Raw genomic sequence first — 17,303 nt, 5'->3', positions numbered from 1 at the left:
AGCATTTAGTATTTGATTATACTTGATGTGCAGAAGGTCATGTAATAGTTGATATCCTAATCGATTTTTTTTCTTTATATGTGAAGATCTATTTAGTTACATTAATATCTAAAAAAATAAATTAGCTAAAATTAAAATATTCTTAGATATTTATATTCTTGAAAACATTCTAATTTCACTCATAACTTACGATTGGTAAGTTAAACTTAGAATTTTTATAACTAATGTATTACTTCCAAAAAAATCTCCACCACTCATTTATAAATTTGAGTTCAATTATTAATAATAATATACCTTAAGAACTTACATATATTAATTATATAAAATTACAAATACATAGGGACTTAGTAGGCAATACACTCGTATAGTCGAGATATAGCTTCTATATCAAATCAGTTGAGGATTCTTATAAAAGAATTTGAAGTTTAAATAGTATTCTATTATATGTGATAGATGATGAAGAAGTTAACAGTCCATCCTCTATTAATGATTGAGGAGATATATTTATATATATTTTTATTTTTATTAAAAGATTTTTGAATTATTTCTTGGGCTCTACCTATAATCTTATAGATATATCTCGTTGCTTTTTCTCGTTATCTATGAATAGAAGAATTCTAACAAAAAAGCTCATTACTTTTAGTGTATAAATCATATAATTTCAAAATAATGACATTAAGATGATATCACTTGCTCTCTTATCAAAATAATGACACGTAGCGAAAAAATTAAACGGAAATCATAATCGCATAGAACATTAAGATTTATGTAAAAAATCTTTCCAACATGAATTAAAAAAAATCATGAAATAAATCAGAGAAATAGATTTACTATAAAAATAATAAACATATAAATCTCAAAATCTCTTACTTAAAAAATCCGCTCAATAATCATAAGAAAATAGATATTCTTGTTTTGTTTCTATGCTCTCAACTATCACATTTCTCTTTTTCTGCTACCCCTTTTTTTCTGCCTTAGTCGCTACAAGTATAGGTTTTAAAAAAAAGATTTAAGTTAAAAGATAAAATGGGTTTAATGATTGATATGGGTTATCCCATGATTCCTTAATGTGAAGTCATGTCGATCAATTATTTGAGATATCTCTTATCTTTCTTTTGACAAGGTCTTTGTTAATATGTTTGTCAGGTTATCATCTGTGTGAATTTTTTAAAGTTGCAATTGCTTTTATTCAAATACATTTCAAATCTAATTGTATTTGACGTCTATATGCTTTGATTTTGAATAAAAAATTAAGTTCTTACACAAATGGATGATGCTCTAGTTGTCACAATGCATTACATAATTTTTCTATTTCAACCTTAATTCTTATAAGAATTCTTTTATCTATAATATTTTTTACAAACCTCTGTAGCAGTAATATATTCCAATGATCGTATATCCTAGAGATCTACCACTATCGAATAAACTTGATCATTTTTTGATCTAACTTCTTCTACTCATCATTTTTCATAATTATTAGTTTTGCACTATCCCCTTATAAAGGTGTATACAAATATTTGTAATAAAAGAAATCTTCTATTATTGGTTTACATATCATCTAATTATTTTTATTCAAACTAACCATATGAGAAACACTACCGACCTCCATGTTTGGACACAAAAAATTAAATATTACCAAAATCCACGATGATACTTGTTAGGGTAAACACTTTTAAGCCGTGGCCTCGGGGCCGACGCGGCTCGGTTCGGGACTAAATGACGGGGAATCGCCCAGACTTCTCCTGGGAGCTCTTCGCTTGTGCGCCCGGTGTGAAGCGCCTTGTCTCCGTTCCTGCACACGGGTCGGGTCGGAAGCTTGACCCGACCTCTCCGACGATCGAGTTAGTGATGTGGAGTGAAATGATTTTTTCCGTCCCCCTTTTGCTTAGAACACGGGGGTATTTATACGGGAGCTTAACGTTACCTGGAGCGCCTGTCCGTAGGGAGTAGGATCGTACATCCGATGTCGTCTGTCATTGCGGTTGGCGTGTCGTGAGGAGGCGAGCCTGAGAGGTCGTTAATGGGCCTCGGTTGGCATTTTGGCCCATGCTGGCCAGTCTGTCAAAGGCGCGGGGCGTCATCTGATGTTACAGGAGTCTTATCGTAATTACCACCCCTATCAATACTAAGATTTACATGAAAATTCCCTCTAACGTGCAGGGAAAAAAACCATGAGACAAGCAAAAAAATAGATTTATCATAAAAATAATGAACATATAAATCTTAGGATCTCTCACCAAAAACTCATTCAAAAATCACAAGAGAATAATAGGAATATAAGTATTAAGATCCAGCTGAATTAATTGGCCACCATGGCTGAATTAAGCACCACCCTCCCCTCTTCACGATAAGTTCAAATTCGACCCCCTTATCGGTTTTTTTAATAGCGCGTGTTCCATCTGCAACCACATTTTCGTGTTTTTTTTTGTTGGTTGCGAAAGCTGGTGTGGAGCTGGCCACTCATATATCGATGCGACGCAACCCTAAATCAAGCTTCTCACTTCAGCTGCAACTATCTCTGTTTGATCGCCTCAGCGCTCGCATGTAGAGATCCTCTTCTTCCTCCTCAGCTGTTTCCCATCGCCATTACTTCCTCTCTCGATATGACCAGTGCTTCGTCGTCGCTTCTTCCTTCCCTCGTCCTCTTCCTCGTCCTCCTCTTCGCTCGGTCTTCTCCCGCTCTCTCTGCGTCCGTCGTCGCCCGCCTCCCCGGCTACCCGGGGCCCCTCCCCTTCTATATGGAGACAGGGTTGGTGTCTCTACTCGAACAGAGTTACTCGCTTTAGGCACAGCTGCATCACGGTCGCTTATCGTTTGCTTGCTTGCTGTGCAGGTATGTGACGGTGGACGAGGTCAACGGCGCCGAGCTATTCTACTACTTCACAGCGTCGGAGGGTGACCCCAGCCAGGATCCTCTCCTGCTTTGGCTCACCGGCGGCGATCGCTGCTCTGTCTTCAGCGGCTTGGCCTTCGAACTAGGTGAGTCCTGACTCCTTCAGCATCCAATCGATTAACGTTGTATCTTCTTCCTCCAATTCTTTGCTCTGCTTTTGTTGGCAGGTCCCGTGAAGTTTGTGATTTCTGAGTACAATGGAAGCATACCAACTCTCACTTATAACCCTTATTCTTGGACTAAGGTTAGAAGCTCTGCTCCGGCTTCTTTTTATATTTTGATTCTTATATTTAGAATTATTTTTGTTAGTATTCTTATTCTGAGATTTAAAAAATTTATATTGAAATCCTTATAGTTATGAAAGTGAAAAACGTAAGTTAATTTACTCTAACATTGTTGTTTTACTGATACAAACATAAAAATGATAGACAAAAAGATAATTTCAACATTCCAATTTGTGGTAGCGGATGGTGATATCATTGGGGGCCGCGGGTGACTGCTATAGACGAGGAGAATGACGACGAAAGATGAGGGTCGTTTTGTAATTGCATGATGCTGACACAAATTTAGAGCGATGAATGGGCCACTCACTGCGTCGACGTCGATGTAATTACCGAGTGGAGAAAGAATCGCTTGGCATCTACATTAGTACCAACACAAATGTGGAGCAATGTCGCTCTACGTTTGCGTCGGCAGCGACTACACAGTTGTCAAGAGGTACCACTCTGCATCTGTGTCACTGCTTTACATCTACGTCGGTATCGATACAAATATCGAGCAGTCCTTTCGTCGCTTGACAATTATGTCGACGTCGATGCAAATGCAAAGCAACCTCACCTCTCGTCGTTGCTCTTCTCATCCACAATAGCCACTTGCGACCTCCAACGACGCCATCCATCATCACCAACTTAAACGTTGAAATTAATTTTTTCACTCAATTTTTTTTGTTTGCATTGATAAAACCGACGACGTTAGGATAAATAGAGTTAAATATTTCACTTTCATAACTATAGAGATTTTAATATAAATTTCTTAAGTCCAGGGACTGAAATATTAGAAAGATCTAATTGACTACAAGAGAGTAATATATAATTAGTCCCCCTCTTAACCTCTTCTCTCCGGTTAACCATATGTGAGTCGTAGGTCTCTAGCATTATCTTTGTAGATTCTCCTGTTGGGGCTGGGTTCTCATTTTCAAGGGATGATGAAGGTTATGATATCGATGACACAGCTGCTTCCATGCAAGTACACAAGTTTCTCGTGAAGGTAGGCGTACATGTCTTTGAACGTGCATCAGATTAAAAGCAGAAGATGGTAATCCTCTCCTGTTTCTTTCTCTGCTCCTGTAGTGGTTTATCGATCACCCACAATATCTTCCAAATCCACTGTACATCGCTGGTGATTCATATGCTGGCATATATGTGCCCTTGGTAGCTCAAGCCATATCACAAGGTAATAAAGTTTGGATAGTATTCTGCTCATGCACTACTAACTCTTTGGCAACACAGATAATGAAGCTGGGCTGCAGCCGCACCTTAATCTCAAGGTAATTATTAGTTTGCCTAATAGAAACCTGTTTTATTGATCGATAAAATATCAATTTTACATTTTAATTTCTTTGAACCAGTAACATTCCAGACTCATTTTTGGTTTCCATTGATGAATTGTGTGGGCTGATTGGCTCAGGGTTACATACTTGGCAACCCTGCAACAGGCGAAAAGATCGACCGTAACTCTCGGATCCCATATGCTCATGGAATGGGGATCATATCAGATGAAATGTTTGAAGTAATTACTCTCGCAGTAGCACCCTCATTTTAGCTATGTATTTGTCATAGCTTCACACATACTTTCTCTTTTCCAGTCGACGGAGAGAAATTGTGATGGACAAGATTATCGTTATCCTACTACTACTCTATGTTCTAAATCTCTCGATGCTGTTAAGAAGGTGAGAGAAGGTCGTTCATTATCCTACTACATATCTACCAAAGAAAGTTTAGATATAATGTGCATCAAATGCAGTTCTTCTCGGAGATTATGAAGCCTTACATTCTGGACCCTAAGTGTGCCTTCGTATCTCCGAAGCCAGAGGCCACGGTTGCAGATAGAAGAACAATGGAGGAGTCGGACATAAAGCTCCTTAAGCCACCACCTCTGCCACCTCTCTATTGCAGAGTAAGTTGATCCATCTTTACAAGTGTTTGCGACCTGCTCTACAGATTTCACCATGCGGTTGGACATCTCGTCTTATGCAAACATCGTGCAACCAGTGATTTATGTTTACAGGGAATAATTCAAACTAGGATTTTTGATATTCTATGTTTTATTGATTTGATGACTTTGTTTACTGCAGACTTATGCTTATGTTCTATCCTATTACTGGGCAAATAACAAGGTCACTAGGGAGGCTCTTCACATAAAGAAGGTAATCAATTTTCCTTACTTTGAAATGTAATTCTTCATTGCCAAGGTCAGAAGAGAATTTTGTCTAATTATAAATACAGATTGATACGCAATCTATAAAGGTTAGGCTAAAGAAAATCGATATAAAACAGACCACCAATAGATATAAATAGTAAATTATTGGGTCCAGCCTTTAGGTGAGTTTGGATGGGATGATTTGAGTCTAAATCTAATTTATTAAAAAAAAAATAGAGACGAAGAGAGAGAAAGTTAGGTTTTGATGCTTTTGTTAGATGATCAAGCGGCTAAATTTCGTCAGTTTTGATTTAAATTTTAGGTGAAGAATCCTTACATAACGGTGCTGATCTATAGTTTATTCTATTTGAGATGCTTTTCTGCTATACCCACTGTGTGAGATTTAAAATTTTCCTTTCATGAAATCCATATATGAAAATGATGATAATATGTTATTGTTGAGCTAACATCTACATTCTTGATGTTATTGTGATCCTTTATTTAATTATTCTGGAAAAGACTTATTATAAACATGTTATCATTATTAGTGATAGTGGATTACAATCCCATGATTTTTTTCGTATTGGATTTTTCACGTAAAAATTTAGTGTCTTATTTTGTAATTGAATCCTTGTTCTACTATTTATACTGCTGTGGTTAATATTTGTTTTTGGTAACAAGTTGATATTTTGATACACAAAGAGGGAAAAGAATTATTCCGTTATAATAATTTTTTCAAACATAAATTATCATTAAATATCCACCTAAATTATCATTCACAAGTTGGTTTTGTTATGTACTCCTTACCTCACAAAAAGGGTTGAGTGCAGGGAACGAAGGAGGAGTGGAGGAGGTGCAATGAGGACTTACCCTTCAGAAAAGAGGTCAAAAGCACCATAAAGTATCATGCAAACCTCACTAGAAGAGGTTACCGTGCTTTAGTATACAGGTGAATCCTTGGGCATAAGTTCTTGTCATCTTCGTCTCCTAGAAATCGTGCTGAACATCGGTATCATGGCGTCTTCATGCAGCGGAGACCATGACCTGGTCGTACCATTTCTTGGAACGATGGCATGGATAAAATCTCTGAACTACTCCATTGTGGATGACTGGAGATCATGGCATGTCGACAGTCAAGTTGCTGGGTGAGATTGGATGACAAATTTTCCTGCACACTCTCTATTGATCTGATGACGATCGTCTTTTGTTTCCTCAGATACACAATGACATACGTCAACAATCTGACATTTGCAACTGTTAAGGTTGAGATCTTGCAGAGTATCTTTAGAACTCTGTTTGCACTGAAAACTGAAATGTAAAGAGCTCATAAGAACTGCCTGTTTGTACAGAATGGTGGCCACACAGCTCCAGAGTACCGGCCGAAGGAATGTCTTGCCATGATTCGGAGGTGGATCTCTTACCAGCCTCTGTGATATGCTCGAATTGGATTCTGGCTCACATTTGAGCTGCAAAGAATGTTGTCTGGTTATTTGTTCTAGTATCTCTCATTTATGGTGAAGCTGGAGCTTCATGTTGTTGCTGGTTGACTCGTGATGAACTTTCTGCCTTGTTTCTTGAACAGCTTTTGCAACTCAGCTCGATCATGCTGTGCCAAGCGATGTAGTTGTTGCTGGTTGATTTGTGATGAACTTTGTGCTTTGTTTCTCGGACTACTTTTACATCGCAGCTCAATCTTGATGTGCCAAGTGATGTAGTTGTTGCTGGTTGGTTTGTGATGAACTTTGTGCTTTGTTTCTCGGACTACTTTTGCATCGCAGCTCAATCTTGATGTGTCAGGTGATGTAATGCACTACAGTTCATGAGTGTTTCTGAGCATTGCATTCACAGTACTGGTGATCTCATGTTTCTCTGTGGATAATTGTGGAAGAAGAACATGAACCACTCAAGACAGCTTCTATCAGTACTCCTCTTTCCTTTATTTTCCTCTCTTGTTCCTCCTTGCAGAATCTGGTTTGGGCATTTCTGCAAACACATTCCGTGCAGGCTATACGCGAGGGGGCCAGAAATGGCCCACGCTGTTTAATGGGCCAAGAAGACTCCATCACAGTTCTGGAGGCCCGATAAGAATACCGATACTTCGATTTCTATGCCTCTTTTTGCCCCCACTCTGTTTGGTATCTCTGTCGATCTCCCAACACTTCCCCTCCTGTGTGTGTATGGAAGAAGCAACCAACCAACTCATGATGCTCCGCTACCACCGTCCCACCTAACCCTCCCGTCTTCTTTGGGTTCAGATCTCAGCTCTGGAATTCTCCACCGGATCGACTGGGGTTCCTCTTGCCCTTGGATCTTGGTGTATGGTATGATTCTGCCACAATGCAGCTGAGGGTTTCCTCCTTCGAGGACGTCAAGGAGTCGGCGCAGCCGAGGGCCGCCCAGCCCCGGGTCTTTCCGCTGCCGCTGCTCAAGATCTTCCTCCCCTTATTCGCCCTCGTCGCCGTCGGCTTCTCGGTCTTCGGCGTGTACGTGACCCGGCGCATCGGCGTCCTTCCGGCGGCGGCCGTGGGCGGCCTCTTCCGGCCCCTTTGCGTCGAGGAGCCGCCCAGCCTCGACCGCTGGGTCCGGCCTCCGGCCGACCTGATGCACTCGATGAACGACGAGGAGCTCTTCTGGCGCGCGTCGTGGGTGCCGCAGGTGAAGAAGTACCCCTTCAAGAGGGTTCCCAAGGTCGCGTTCATGTTCTTGACCAGGGGGCCTCTGCCTCTCTCTCCTCTCTGGGAGAAGTTCTTCAGAGGGCACGAGGGCCGGTACTCCATCTACGTCCACGCGCTTCCGTCTTACCAGGCCAACTTCACCTCGGCCTCCGTCTTCTACGAGAGGCAGATCCCTAGTAAGGTATCCTATCCTATACATTAAGCCATGAAAAGAATTGGAGGTTTTGTCACACGACACTCTTATGGCTCCCATTGGTTTGTCTTGTGCACCTCATCCTTCATTGCATTGTCGATCATCCATAATAATGCATTGAACTCGGAGAATTTGATTATGAGGTTGGATTTGCACAATATCCACCTACATTTAACCACATTTCGATGAAATTTAGGTAAGTTTACTTGTTCTTCAGACCATCGTTCAATCCATTTGGAGTTAAGCATCGATCCTACATGTAAGGTTGCCTCGTGCTAATGGTTCTCTTGGACTATGCTATACAAGGATGAATTGTTCTAGTGGTCTATCCGACATGGTTCTGATTATGATCTTCTAAAGATGCGTCCATGTCCAACAATGTCTGCTTCATGCATATCGTGCCTACGTTCTGGTGCTGTTTGAGTTAAACTATGGTTACATGTTCGGGTATAAGTTTCCATTACTTATATGATTTGTGAGGTTGGCTTTCTAATTTAAGGGTCTTTTGTGCTCGTTATGAGATTTTGGTTCTTATGTTAGGCGGCCACCTAAGTAGACCTTGAAGTGTTAGGACTTATATAAGTCCAAGTCGGTGGGTTTTTTGTTTTCTTGTCTTTTATCCCTCATCAAAGAACTGTGATAGAATCCAAGCTTTTTCAGAAAGCCATTCGATGAAGGCTTTATTGTATGGTTCAGTCGGCTAATTTCTCTCTTTTGGTTGTCTCGTACTTAGTTAAAAATTCATACCAATTACCAAGTTGAATTGCCCACAGGTCGTCAAGTGCTAACCTTCTCAAAACCAGATGTATGCAAACAGTAGGTCTGACCCTGTTCTTGTAGCCTCGGTCGTTACCAACGGAGTGTTCAACTTCTTTTTATTGGATACTTATTATTGTATGGGCATGTTAATAGCCTATTTGTTAATTGAGTTTAATAAAGAACTTGACAGTGGAAGAGAGAGCAAAAGAAAGGGACAAAAGAGGAAGAGGGAGGAAATAAAAAGGAATTGATTATAGCAATTACTGCTTCTAACATAATGCAGATTTACAATTTATGATGTAACACACCCTTTCTATATGACTTATATTGGATTTCTGTATTTACTTTTATCCTATGACTTTTCAAAAATTTCAGGAGGAAAAGAAGTAGCTGACTGTGCCCTATTTAATTGCATCAATTTCAAAACCTCAAGGACTATAGAGTTCGAGATCTTAGAAATTGGGGTTGGAAGTAGGATCATCGATTAAAAAGGAAACTTGGGATCACATCAATCAAATCTGACTACGTGGATCAAAGGAATGAGTTTTGTTAATTTTTTTGACTGTTTGGTTCAAATCTTTAAAATATTGATTTATTTTATTTCTGTGAAGTTAAATTTTAAGTGAAGATAATATTTTAGATTTTTTTTTTATAATTCTGATGATATTATGGCTATGTAAAATTACGACTTCAGATATGTGCTATATCATGTTTTTATGATAGGCTCCATACAATGTTTGCTTTTTATCATATATTTATATGACTCCTACTAAATATTACATGCAATTTCATACTATGTATTTGTTACCTTCTATACATAATATGTAATTGTATATGATGCTTGTGTGATATATAGATTGTCTTGTACAGTATTAGGTATAATACCTAGCTATCTGACCAACAATTGGAGATCCCATCTCTTATGCGACATATCAGGTCGACATGATCGATCCCGAGTTGAATCGGCTGATATTTAAAACCTTGTTTCAGTTCTTTTAAAAATCACAATGAAGGCCTAAGCATAGCCAAACACCTTCTGGTCGTAGGGAGTGGCTGATCTTTAATTCGGCAAGCCTATTAGGTTAGATTTGAGCAATATCCAAAAAAGGTAACCAGAGTTCAGTCAAACTTTCCAAATAATTGGAAAAATAAATATTTTGTATGACTAGATAAATTTGATTTAATCTAACCCTTATTCTCTTGTACCGCATTGTACAGACTCCTTATACTTTGACTCTTAGTACAATGTAGAGTGATCAACTTATACATTGTTGTTACAGTCAGTTTTCAAAAGACAGCAACTTTTATTGATTAGTTGTATGTAATAAGATTGCATGTATGAGATGGCAGGAAGTCAACATCATTTACTTAGATATCCATTATACCAGGCAAATGGATCTATGAATTATCATTGAATCCAATCCAATCTCCATGCTCTTTTTGTATTAACGTAAACATCTGATCGACAGGTGTCTGAGTGGGGACAGATGAGCATGTGCGATGCTGAAAGAAGGCTCCTTGCAAATGCACTACTTGATATATCAAACGAATGGTTTGTCCTGTTGTCGGAGTCGTGCGTTCCGTTGTTGAGTTTCAACATTACCTACCAGTACTTGATAAGATCAAGGTATAGCTTTGTGGGGGTGACCGATGATCGAGGTCCATATGGAAGGGGAAGATATAATGCGAGTATGGCACCAGAAGTGACCATCGAACAATGGCGCAAGGGGTCTCAGTGGTTCCAAGTTAAGAGGAAACTGGCTGTGAGCATAATCAAGGACACCACTTACTATCCAAAATTTGAGAAGTTCTGCAGGCCACACTGTTATGTGGACGAACATTACTTCCCCACCATGCTCGCGATACAATCGCCTAATCTACTGGCAAACAGAAGCCTTAGTTGGGTAGACTGGTCAAGAGGCGGCGCTCACCCAGCGACCTTCGGCAAGGTCGATGTAACAGAAGCATTTCTTAAGAGAATTATCGGGGGCCGAAACTGTTCATACAATGACCAACCTTCACGGATCTGTTACCTTTTCGCAAGGAAGTTCGCTCCAAGTTCGCTGGGGCCTCTGTTACAATTGGCACCCATTCCGCTCGGACTTGGCTAGTGGCAGCAACGCCAAGGACAAGATGTTTCAGTTTCACAAACGCTTGTCGACTCCGATTTCAGGAGATCCGTTGAAATCCAATCTGTTTGAGATTCAGAAAGCTTCTTTCGGTAGCGAAACCATGTATAGTGTTTTTCTTCTTTCTTTTGACACAGTCCTTGTCACAAATTTTCTCTGTATAGCAAAGAACCAATTATTCGTTTTACACTATGTAAGTCGCCGGGTTTCATGTGGATGAAACAATTTCTTTTGATATGTAACTTACTTTTTTTCCTCAGCATATGCTTTTTGTCCAGTTTACAGTGAGCTTTTCAGGATTGTAAAATTGATCTGCCCCATGCCATCCAACTTCTCATCATAAACTATATTCTCAAGTTTTGAGCTCGATGCTTTTGCAAGAAAGCAAGGTGATTCACAAGACATCTTCCATACCCAACTAGTTTTGATCCAGTTTACTTGGCTCAACTTTGTGTATCAGAAGCAAAGCAAAAGCTATCTTTATTCCTTGGATTTGTCTCCAAGTGTGTTCCTTATAATACCTAAGAGACCAAAATTCCATTGCGGAGTCCTTTGTTTCCCTCACTGTGACATCACACACCCACATTGGGATTCTTCTTCGAGTGTTGCACGCACGCACGCATCTCTTTCCGAATCCTTTGGGCTCATTCATTGTTTGCACTGATTCTTTAAAGCATTCATGGTGGCTGTCAGATGTCAACTAGAAGAAAGGTGAGTTAGAAGACTCGACCATATTTCTACTTGGTTTTGTGTTCCTTCATGGCTTCCTAGTAGTATCTTGTTCGTCTTCCCGAGGATTCTTCCTCAGGTGTCTCATGCACTTCTGCAAATGAATTGCCGCCAGCTTATCGGGATTCGAGTCGGCATTCTCGGATTCCCAAATTGGCACTTAATCTCCACGGAGGAGACGGTCGTCATCGATCCTCACTTTGGGATGGATGGATGGATGCGTTTGCCCAACTCGCCTTCCAATAATAACCACAGGATGGAACCAATGGAGGAGTGTGAGCTTCGTCCTGCCCAAGGTGGAATCCAGCTTCCAAAGCGATTCCATCCACGGGATTTGGTTCTCTTCCCTTCACTCAACCGGCGTGATGCATGGTGAGGACTTCCCCGCCGTCTCGGGATTCTTCTGGCACAGTGATGCAGGTATCCTCCGCTGCACCCACCTTCCTCCCTCTCCCTCGATTCGACTGCTGGAAAGATGCATCGACCACGGCAAAAGGTGAAAGCGATGGCGGCCTGCAATTGGAAGACGATGTTTCCAAGACTAGGACTATCGGACAAGCACGTTAGCACCTTCGGATGGAGTAGTCATGCTGGCTCATTAACAATGGCTTCTCCTCACGTTTCTTCTGCTGAGCGCAGCCCCTTTCGGTGTTCGACCGCATGTGTTGCATGATTTGTTAGATGGTTACATGCACGCCATGATCACTTGGCTACGTACGTCAATGGCGGGGCTGGGGGTCGCTAACCAAACAGTTGATGGCGAAGGTTTAGTTTTGATTATTGATAGAGAGTGCACAATTAGTCAATCATGCTATTTAACGTGAAAGAAGAAGAGGGAGTCATCTTCTACCCATTTATCCATGTGAATAAGGGTTCAAGACATAGTTTTGATTATTGATAGAGAATACACGATTAGTCAATCGTCCTAAGTCAATCGTCCTATTTAACGTGAAAGAAGGGAGCCATCTTCTACCCATTTATCCATGTGAATTAGGGTTCAAGACATAGTTTTGGTTATTGATAGAGAGTACACAATTAGTCAATCGTCCTATTTAACGTGAAAAAAGAAGAGGGAGTCACCCTCTACCCATTTATCCATGTGAAAAAGGGTTCAAGACACATATGATTATGAATTATTATTATTTTTATTGACTGCATGGATAAAAAGATTATTAGAATCGATTAAAAATATCTTTTACATAATATTTTATGAAATATTCTATCATTTTATAATCAAATATAAAAGTTCGAGATCATCATTTTAACTATTTAGATCCATACTTATATATCTTAAGTTACTAATTTGAGCATCAGTGAGATTGGGTTGGAAAATCTCTCCTGACCTTTATCTTCGTACATAAGACAATTTAGAAGTTTGACATTTCTATTTTAAAAATACTTTGAACAATCTTGCACTCGGAGTAATCAAGACGTCGATGACTTTTTCCTCCTACCAGTTTGAAATGCTTAGTGTTATACTAATATTCTATTTAAACTCATTTAATAATATAACATATTTAATTTTTAAGAAAACTAGGTAAGCTATTTAAGATTTATATGCAAATTTATTTCCTTTTGGCAACTATGAAACATAAAAGGAAGTCCCTGTGTTTTTTTCATAAATTTTTAATTATATAAAATACATTTAAAATTTAGTCTCCTAACCCTTAGGGTTAGGATATAGGAGATGTGATACATCACTTTTATTTTATCAACTCTTTAATTTCGTACGACGAACACCCTATTTCCATCTTACATACATGCCATTATCATTTGGTTGATGCATCGTTTTCACTTGATCGACATGTTAATAGGGATCAATGAGGATATCAACATGAGAACAATTATGCAACCTTAATAGAAAGATTAACTTGATAGATTGATACTCCATAGATCTTGGTTCGACGGAGGATCCTACTATGGACGAATGATGCACATAATTGTTTATGGATTGACTATGATCTCAACCCAACCATTAGCTACCATATTATAAAAATGTTTTTGACTATGGATGATTGAATATACTTATTTATTTCGATGATAAACCAAATCGCTTAAACTCTTACTAAATTATGCATCATAGGGGTCTTATTGGGTACGCCCCCAAAATAATTTTTGTTGAATCCCTTAATTTTTTGACACCTTAACTTAGAAGTCTATCTCGATCAGCTTTCGGATAATCATAATCATAAAATCATTTAATAATTTAAATGTCATAAATTCACATTAACGGTAGGAAACAAAATACTAAAAAATATCACACTAATATGAATGAAATGATGATTAACTTAATTAATAAAAACTTTGACATATTATATTAAGAGAAATACACGGTTATAGCCGTCTACTTCTACTGCGTCTCAAAACAATGAATCATTTAAAAAACGAGTTGACTTTCGATTTCCTGTGATTGACCAACAAAAATCCTCCTAAACCCATCAATCGCTGCCGTATGGTTTGACTTTTCTGATTCTGTCTCATCTGTCATCTTTATTAATGTGATCATAGAAAACATGCTTCCGTTAGATTTCTCTCCCAAAATTAATGCGAGGCTTTGCATTGCCATCGTGGGTCAGACTTCCTACGTGGCTTCCATTAGATTTCAATCGCGTCGCCGTCCATTGCAGTTTCCTTGTACGAGAGGAGTCGATTCGATTTAGGGGGGTCAGAATAAACGAACCAAATTACTCTAATTTTAATTACATTATAGTTTGATTTTAAACTGACGAGGGTAATAATTGCGATAAGACTCGCGTGACATTAGCTGTCCCAGATGATGCATCATGTCTCTGTTGACCTAATGAGGCACATGGTCAACATGGACCGGAACGTCTACCAAGGTGCATTAATGTTCTGTTCAGGGTCGATCCCTCACGCCACGCCAACAGCGATGTCAGACGCTACCAGAAGTACGACCCTGCTCCTCGCGGGCCAGCACATCAGACAACGGTAATTTTCACTATAAAAACCCTCGCGCTCCGGAGGAAAACGAAAAAAAAGACAACTTAGCTAAAGAAAAACCCCCTGCGACTATCCACTAACTTGATCGTCGGATGGGTCAGGTCGAGCTCCCCGACCCGACCTTTGTGCAGGAGCGAAGGCAGAGGTCGTGCATTAAACGCCCAGGCGATCCCGTCCCGATCGGATCAACGTAATCGGCCACCTCAATAGTCACGGAAGACGTCCCAAGAAGATCCCCTATCATTCAGACTTGAACTAAGTCGCGACGGCCCCTAGGCCACAGCACGAAGTTGTTTACACCAACAGAAAGCATAAATTTTCTTATAATTTTAAAAATTAAAAAATAAATATATTTGACAATAATTTTTGTGTGAGATGAAATCATCTCAGTAGCCTTAAATTTGGTGGTGGGATGGATGCATTGTATGGCAATATCTCATGAGATGTGTCCATTCATTCCTCCGGAATACTTCTGCATTAACGACACATGGAAAGCAAGTAATACGGATTGAGACGACGGAACGCAAACGCCCCGAGCCGCCATAAATATCGCGCTTCCTTCCCCTCCGACGATTCCCACTGCTGCCGTGAGCTCGGAGACGGAGCTCAACTGCAGTCGCCATGGCCTTGCGCAGAGCCCTTCCCCACCGCTTCCTTAACACCGCCAAGGCCTCCTCCTACACCCAGTCCGTAGCCCCACCTCTCCGCTCCTCTTCCTCCGACCCGGTCTTCCTGTACCATCGCCCGGTCTTCCGTACCCCCGTCGGCGTCGAGCTGGTCGACCGCGTCCAGGGCATCGGATCGGGCCGGATCCGCCTGGAGGGGCTGTCCCCGCCGCCTCCTACACCGCCGGATGTGGTCCCGGTGGCGGAGGCGAGGAAGGTTCTACGGGCGGCGCAGATGGAGGCCGTCCGGACGAGGCTTAGGGGGCTCGGCCGGAGCTGCGTCTCCTACGCGGAGTTCTCCCGGGTCTGCGGCGAGGTCCCGGGCGTCGAGAGCGACGTGGGGCTCGCGAGCGCCTTGGACACGTCCGGCGCCGTCCTCGTCCTGGGGGACGTCGTCTTCCTCCGCCCCGAAACGGTGGGCTTTCTCCTTCCTTACGTCAGCTTTCGTCACAATAAATAAATAAGCAAATAATAAAAAGCAGAAAAGAGGATGCATTTCATCAAACAGAATACCAGCATTCGTTTGTATCCCTCTTGACTCGCAATGCGCTCGACGTGTTCGACACCGATCTCTTCCAGGTAGCGCAGGCGATCGAGAGCATGATTCCGGCGCCGTTGGCCCAGCGGAGCGAGGCTCGGGCGAAGGAGCTGAACGAGATGGAAGCGAGGAAGGTGTCGATCGACGCCGAGGCGGCGGCGCTGGTGAAGCGGGAGATGCGGTGGGGTCTGGGCGTGCTGGCGCTGCAGACCGCCGGCTTCATGCGGCTCACCTTCTGGGAGCTGTCGTGGGATGTGATGGAACCCATTTGCTTCTACGTCACCTCCGTCTACTTCATGCTCGGATACGCCTTCTTCCTGAGGACGTCGAGGGACCCCTCCTTCGAGGGCTTCTTCCACGCCCGCTATGCCGCGAAGCAGAAGCGGCTTATGAAGACCCACAGCTTCGACATGGACAGGCTTAATGAACTCCGGCGAGGAGCGACGACGCCGGCCAAGGAGTCGTGTGACTGTCATCAGAGGATCAACTTCGTCGAGGCTGTGCATTAACTCTCAATCGATGCGTCCTGTTCTTTCTATTGCACCGTACAGCTCGAGCAGGCAGTGCATCATCAAGCAAAAGATACTCTCTCTCTCTTTCTCTCTGTGAAATCAATGTAAGCCGCAGCTTTGCCGCAGCAGCAGCATAACGTACTCGAGTGTTGTTCCCTTGACGCAACGGAAGCTGCCTGCCATTGACATGTGCATGAGCTCCGGAATTGGGAGCACCGAACGTACGCATCAAACATTTCAATGGTTCTCGGATCTTATTCTCGTGGCCTTGTGTGGGATATATGTCTCGAACACCGTCCACGAAACAGAGGCCAAAGAAAGGACTACTACTTGCTGTTCGTTGGCCATCAAATTAGGCTGGCGATCTTCTGCTAGAATAAATTCCTCATGTCCACGAGATCGTTCGAGAAGTACCAAAAGACAAGCAGGACAAGGAGATTAATGTTAGATTTTAAACTCACCAGATGAGGAGACTCTCTTCTTAGAGAGAGATTCTGCGGAGAGAGAAACCAAGAGGAAGGAGAAAGAAGCAGAACCGTAAAGAAGTCGATTTCTCTCTCATCTTCTTCTCCATAGAAATTTCACCGATGCATTAACAACCAGTCTGGGTGGTGTAGTTGGTCATCACGCTAGTCTCACACACTAGAGGTCCCCGGTTCGAACCCGGGCTCAGACATTGAAATTTGTTTCTGCATTTACGTTATTATGCATTGGTCAAATTTATACCAATATTTTCTTCAATAAAATGATTATTGAATCAAAAGAATAATTCTGCTGTTAGTAGTCTGAATCACTTTGTAGTCATTGATGTCTAAATATTGGACAAAAAAT

General features: G+C 41.3%; 3 protein-coding genes and 1 non-coding gene across 4 annotated transcripts; all 4 read left to right on the top strand.

Moving 5' to 3' along the window:
• The first annotated feature begins 2,413 nt into the window (after positions 1 to 2,413).
• On the top strand, positions 2,414 to 7,017 carry LOC103978797 (serine carboxypeptidase-like 18). Its single transcript, XM_009394729.3, has 14 exons — positions 2,414 to 2,749; positions 2,834 to 2,979; positions 3,061 to 3,137; positions 4,037 to 4,159; positions 4,243 to 4,345; positions 4,402 to 4,439; positions 4,580 to 4,681; positions 4,758 to 4,841; positions 4,916 to 5,068; positions 5,247 to 5,318; positions 6,142 to 6,260; positions 6,343 to 6,456; positions 6,528 to 6,573; positions 6,661 to 7,017. The coding sequence occupies exons 1-14, from the start codon at positions 2,604 to 2,606 to the stop codon at positions 6,742 to 6,744; spliced, it is 1,407 nt and encodes a 468-aa protein (XP_009393004.2). The 5' UTR covers positions 2,414 to 2,603; the 3' UTR covers positions 6,745 to 7,017.
• A 128-nt stretch (positions 7,018 to 7,145) lies between these two features.
• LOC135608246 (glycosyltransferase BC10-like) lies at positions 7,146 to 11,329 on the top strand. The gene is made up of 2 exons (XM_065100912.1): positions 7,146 to 8,167; positions 10,408 to 11,329. The coding sequence occupies exons 1-2, from the start codon at positions 7,649 to 7,651 to the stop codon at positions 11,047 to 11,049; spliced, it is 1,161 nt and encodes a 386-aa protein (XP_064956984.1). The 5' UTR covers positions 7,146 to 7,648; the 3' UTR covers positions 11,050 to 11,329.
• A 3,929-nt stretch (positions 11,330 to 15,258) lies between these two features.
• On the top strand, positions 15,259 to 16,733 carry LOC135608245 (calcium uniporter protein 2, mitochondrial-like). The gene is made up of 2 exons (XM_065100911.1): positions 15,259 to 15,837; positions 16,002 to 16,733. The coding sequence occupies exons 1-2, from the start codon at positions 15,379 to 15,381 to the stop codon at positions 16,467 to 16,469; spliced, it is 927 nt and encodes a 308-aa protein (XP_064956983.1). The 5' UTR covers positions 15,259 to 15,378; the 3' UTR covers positions 16,470 to 16,733.
• A 341-nt stretch (positions 16,734 to 17,074) lies between these two features.
• TRNAV-CAC (transfer RNA valine (anticodon CAC)) lies at positions 17,075 to 17,148 on the top strand. Its single transcript has one exon. It is a non-coding gene; the product is annotated as a tRNA-Val (tRNA).
• The last annotated feature ends 155 nt before the right edge of the window (positions 17,149 to 17,303 follow it).

Source organism: Musa acuminata, chromosome BXJ2-3 (assembly GCF_036884655.1).
Source record: "Musa acuminata AAA Group cultivar baxijiao chromosome BXJ2-3, Cavendish_Baxijiao_AAA, whole genome shotgun sequence".
Lineage (NCBI taxonomy): Eukaryota > Viridiplantae > Streptophyta > Magnoliopsida > Zingiberales > Musaceae > Musa > Musa acuminata.
Note: the sequence above shows the minus strand (reverse complement) of the source record. Positions and strands in the feature narration are given on the sequence as shown.